The sequence below is a fragment of the Oncorhynchus mykiss genome, chromosome 19, assembly GCF_057628025.1.
Source record: "Oncorhynchus mykiss isolate SJ-2025 chromosome 19, ASM5762802v1, whole genome shotgun sequence".
Classification (NCBI taxonomy): Eukaryota; Metazoa; Chordata; class Actinopteri; order Salmoniformes; family Salmonidae; genus Oncorhynchus; species Oncorhynchus mykiss.
Window position 1 is genome coordinate 69,701,750 of NC_143040.1, and position 5,443 is coordinate 69,707,192.

Sequence of the window (5,443 nt, forward strand, 5' to 3'; positions counted from 1 at the left end):
ATCACTAGCATCATCATTAATAGAGCCATAGGCGTTAGCATCAGTAGCATCATCATTATTTGAGCCATATGATTTAGCATCACTAGCATCATCATTAGTATTGCATTAGGAGTTAGCATCACTAGTATCATCATTATTATTGCATTAGGAGTTAGCATCAGTAGCATCATCATTATTAGAGCCATAGGCTTTAGCATCAGTAGCATCATCATTATTAGTGCCAGAGGAGTTAGAATAATCATTATTAGTGCATTAGCAGTTAGCATCAATAGCATTATCGTAATGAAAATCCATTAGAATTAGCATTACTAGCATTGTTAGCGTCTCTGTGCTGTGGCTGGTCTATAACAGGTCAGTGCTGGTAGCAGACTGACTGTGTATATCTGAGAGACAGCAGCTGTTGGAAACTAAAGCCTGTTTTCCACAACTTAACCTCATTACCAGAATTAGCACTGTTTACCATTATCACCGTATGGACCTACAGCTGCACACTCTTAAACCCTCTGGTGTGTGTGTGTGTGTGTGTGTGTGTGTGTGTGTGTGTGTGTGTGTGTGTGTGTGTGTGTGTGTGTGTGTGTGTGTGTGTGTGTGTGTGTGTGTGTAGACTGCTCCTAATGTGAGGAGGTTGATTCAGTAGAAGACATGATGCATTCAGTACCGTAGTCACTCACATACACCGAGTGTACAAAACATTAAGAACACCTGCTCTTTCCATGACATAGACTGGCCAGGTGAAAGCTATGATCCCTTGTTGAGGTCCCCTGTTAAATCCATTTCAATCAGTGTAGATGAAGGGGAGGAGACAAGGTGAAAGGTTAAAGGTTAAAGAAGGTTTAAGCCTTGAGTCAGATGAGACAAGGTGGATCAAGTCCAATATTAGGAAGGTGTTCCTAATGTTTTGTACACTCAAGTTTACACACAGACACACTATGTTAGAACATCACCACTTATGCCGATAATAGTTGACGTGAAAATAATCTATATTTGTCGTACGTTTTTCAGACCTTTCACACACGGCGACGTAACCGACCAATCAGAGTGTGCGTTTAAAAGGTTCAACCTCTTGTGTCATCATCGCACAGTTTCATCTAGATGAAAAACACTCCTACCTCTTCTCCTCTCTATAGCCATGCTAATCTAGATCAGTGGTTCCCAAACTATGGGGTCAAACTGTGGGGTCAAACTGTGGGGTCAAACTGTGGGGTCAAACTGTGGGGTCAAACTATGGGGTCAAACTGTGGGGTCAAACTATGGGGTCAAACTATGGGGTCAAACTGTGGGGTCAAACTGTGGGGTCAAACTGTGGGGTCAAACTGTGGGGTCAAACTGTGGGGTCAAACTGTGAGGTCAGCAGTCAAGCTTTTTAACTTACTCTTGAAAGTTGCATAAGGTGACATTTCTAAATTGGAGAGTACATCATCAGTAGCTCTTGTAGCTTCAAAAATCAAATCAAATGTATTTATAAAGCCCTTCTTACATCAGCTGATATCTCAAAGTGCTGTACAGAAACCCAGACTAAAACCCCCAAACAGAAAGCAATGCAGGTGTAGAAGCACGGTGGCTAGGAAAAACTCCCTAGAAAGGCCAAAACCTAGGAAGAAACCTAGAGAGGAACCAGGCTATGAGGGGTGGCCAGGCCTCTTCTGGCTGTGCCAGTTTACCTTAGAGAGATATTTATAACTTCAGAAATGTCCAGAATAACTAGCCCATAGATATTGTTGTCATTTTTTTTCTGTCATTAAAATATCACATGAATACACATTAGACATGTTAAAATGGATAGAAACACAAGAAAATGTGCTTGAAAAATGCAACAATTTCTTTGCACAACAACGACAAAATGTTTTGAAGTGCAGGACATAAACCTGCAATATTCTCTTCACCAACAAGAGGGTGTGTGAACAGTTTGTGTCCTGAACAGTGCTTGTGTAGGCAGCCTGGAGGGGTGCTGGATGTACCCCAATGCTGGATGGGGGGGGGGGGGCCCCCGAGGGAAAACGTTTGGGAACCCCTGATCTAGATTACCCAAACCTTTCTCTGTCCCTGTCTCTGTCTCTGTCTCTGTCTCTGTCTCTGTCTCGGTATCTGTCTCTGTCCCTGTCTCTGTCCCTGTCTGGCTCTGTCTGTCTCTGTCCCTGTACCTGTCTCTGTCCCTGTCCGTGTCCCTGTCCCTGACTCTGTCTCTGTATCTGTCTCTGTCTGTCTCTGTCCCTGTCTGTCCCTGTCTCTGTCTCTGTCACTGTCTCTGTCCCTGTCCCTGTCTGTCTCTGTCCCTGTCTGTCTCTGTCTCTGTCTCTGTCCCTGTCTGTCTCTGTCTCTGTCTCTGTCCCTGTCTGCCCCTGTCTCTGTCTCTGTCACTGTCTCTGTCCCTGTCTGTCTCTGTCCCTGTTTGTCTCTGTCTCTGTCTCTGTCTCTGCCCCTGCCCCTATCTCAGTATCTGTCTCTGTCACTATCTGTCTCTGTCCCTGTACCTGTCTCTGTCCCTGTCCCTGTCCATGTCTCAGTATCTGTCTCTGTCCCTGTACCTGTCTCTGTCCCTCTCTTTCACTGTCTCTGTCCCTGTCCTTGTCTCTGTCCCTGTCTCATTCTCTGTCTCTGTCCTTGTCTCTGTCCCTGTCCCTGTATCTGTCTCTGTCTCTGTCTCTGTCTCTGTCCCTGTCTCTGTCTCTGTCTCATTCTCTTTCCCTGTCTCGATATCTGTCCCTGTCCCTGTCTCGGTCCCTGACTCGGTATCTGTCTCGGTATATGTCTCTGTCTCTGTCACTGTCCTCGTCTCTGTCCCCATCTCTGTCCCTGTCTCTGCCCCTGTATCTGTCTCTCTCCCTAACTCTGTCCCTGTCTCTGTCCCTGTCCCTGTCTGTCCCTGTCTCTGTCCCTGTACCTGTCTCTGTCCCTGACCCTGTCTCAGTATCTCTCCCTGTCCCTGTCCCTGTCTCTGTCCCTGTCCCTGTCCCTGTCCCTGTCTCGGAATCTGTCTCTGTCCCTGTCCCTGTTTCTGTCCCTGTCCCTGTCTCTGTCCATGTCCCTGTCCATGTCCCTGTCTCAGAATCTGTCTCTGTCCCTGTCTCTGTCCCTGTATGTCCCTGTCTCTGTCCCTGTCTCATTATCTGTCTCTATCCCTGTCCCTGTCTCAGTCCCTGTCTCTGTTTCTCTCTGTCCCTGTCCCTGTCCCTGTATCTGTCTCTGTGAGAGAGGGAGAGAGATAGAGAGAGAGAGAGAGAGCGAGAGAGAGAGAGAGAGAGAGAGGGTGAGAGAGAAACAACAAAATAGACTGAAATAAAAACAGATAGCGGGAGTTAGAGCCAACCAGGTCAAAGCTAATCTGGACTCTCCCAGGTAGGGGTGAGGTTTCTATAATATACTCGTAACGTTCAGTTCATACGTTCCTACTTTCCAGTAGAATGTATCTTTTGCATCCAAAAACCATTGTTGCACAAACACAGAACTGATAGATAAAATAATACATTGATTTGCCCTTGTGTAATTTAACCATTTGTACATTGTTACAACCCTGTATATATATATACATAATATGACATTTGTAATGTCTTTATTGTTTTGAAACTTCTGTATGTGTAATGTTTACTGTTAATTGGTATTGTTTATTTCACTTTTGTATATTATCTACCTCACCTGCTTTGGCAATGTTAACACATGTTTCCCATGCCAATAAAGCCCCTTGAATTGATTTGAATAGAGCTGCGTACCTCTCCAGTCTTGGCTATGAGGTGGATGTGAGAAGGAGATCTGGTCGGAGTTGTAGCTGCGCCGTCGGAGCAGGTTGAAGGGAGAGAAGCTCTTTCTCTGCCGGGGCAGGTTAGAGGGGAGGCTGGGCTGGGACTGGGACGCAAACCCTAAGGTAGAGCTGTAGCTGGGTCCTGGGGGGGAGGAGGTAGAGCCGTATCCCTGTCCTGGGGAAGGGTTGCTGGCTCCTTGTGCAGTGTTGTGGTGTCCTGGGTTAGAGCTGCTGCTGGGCCTTGTGGTGTAGGCTGTGTTACAGTATCCTGGGTTACAGTATCCTGGGTTACAGTATCCTGGGTTACAGTATCCTGGGGTTCCAGTGTGGCTGCATCTGGCTCCTCCTGGAGGTTGTAGGGGGAAGCTGTAACCAGGATGTGGGTCGGGGGTCGGGGGAGAATAGCTGGTCCTCTGTACCTCGGTCAAGGAGTAGCCTGCGTTGTGCCTATGTTGCTGGGAACCCTGTGACGAGTAGCCTGCTAGGTGGTGGATCAGCAGGCCGGAAGAGCTGGGTTTGGCCTGGGGCTCGGGGCCAGGGTAGTCCTGTCTGTGTTGCGTCGCCTGGAGGCCTTGGTTGTCCGGGAGACCCTGTGACGAGTAGCCTGCTAGGTGGTGGATCAGCAGGCCGGAAGGGCTGGGTTTGGCCTGGGGCTCGGGGCCAGGGTAGTCCTGTCTGTGTTGCGTCGCCTGGAGGCCTTGGTTGTCCGGGAGACCCTGTGCGAGAGGCCTGGGAGCCCACAGTGTGTCTCGTTGCTGGTGGATCTTGGAGGTGAGCAGGCGGCGTCTCAAACTACCCTCGCTCTTGGGCTGCAGGGAGGGCATCTTTCGGACATCTTTCGAGCAGAGAGGAAGCAACTCATCCTCATCCTCGCTGTACCCACCCTTCCAGCATCGAGCACCCACCCTCACGCCCCCTCCCCCCACCAGCTCAGGGGACAGACAGTCCACGTACGCTATCATGATCTCCGACTTTGACTCTCGCTCTCTTCCTCTCTCCCTTTGTCTCTCGCGCTCTCCTGTGCGATTAATCGTTCTTGAAGTTCATGTAGCCCGTCATCCTCTCTTTCCAAACAGTTTGTTCCCATCAAGTCTGGCCTGAAGAGGCTGGGCTTCTCCAAGTCTTCCAGAGTCTCTACAACAGTGGCTTCTCAACAAGTTTCAAAGAGTTTTAATGTCATCTGTCCTCGAAGTTGAGAAGGACCATAGAGAAAAGCTAGTAGAGAGAGTACAGTCCAAATCTATCTCGTGTAGTGGATTCATACACAAACAGTAGACCAATGAGACGGTACGGTGTGTCCCTACATTGACTCTCTCATTTCCTCTCTCTCTCTCTCTCTCTCTCTCTCTCTCTCTCTGTCTCTCTCTCTCTCTCTCTCTCTCTCTCTCTCTCTCTTCCATCTACCCCCCTCATTCTCTCTAACTAATCTCTTAACTAGGATTATCCTGAAGAAGGCCGGCCTCACATATGGTCAACATGGTACAGGTAATTACTGATGTTTTACAGACCACACACACACACACACACACAGACACACACACACACACATTCTATAAAGGTCATTAAAGATAACATTAAAGGAGCACTATGCAGAAAAATCTCTGCCATTTCCTGGTTGCAAAAAATCCTAACAGTTCACCTAACTTCAGTTCATTTGACAAAAAAAAAAAGCAAGTCTAGTGTAAAGAACCATTGTACCATCTAAAC

At 47.8% G+C, this 5,443-nt stretch overlaps 1 protein-coding gene across 1 annotated transcript in view; it reads right to left on the bottom strand.

Moving 5' to 3' along the window:
* Positions 1–4,909, bottom strand: part of LOC149975310 (uncharacterized) — a 50,959-nt gene extending 46,050 nt beyond the window's left edge. The window contains exon 1 of the mRNA XM_090209739.1: positions 3,708–4,909. Within this exon, the coding sequence (XP_090065865.1) occupies positions 3,708–4,698 (991 nt within the window). The 5' untranslated portion in view covers positions 4,699–4,909. The remainder of the gene's footprint in view (positions 1–3,707) is intronic.
* Positions 4,910–5,443: the final 534 nt, after the last annotated feature.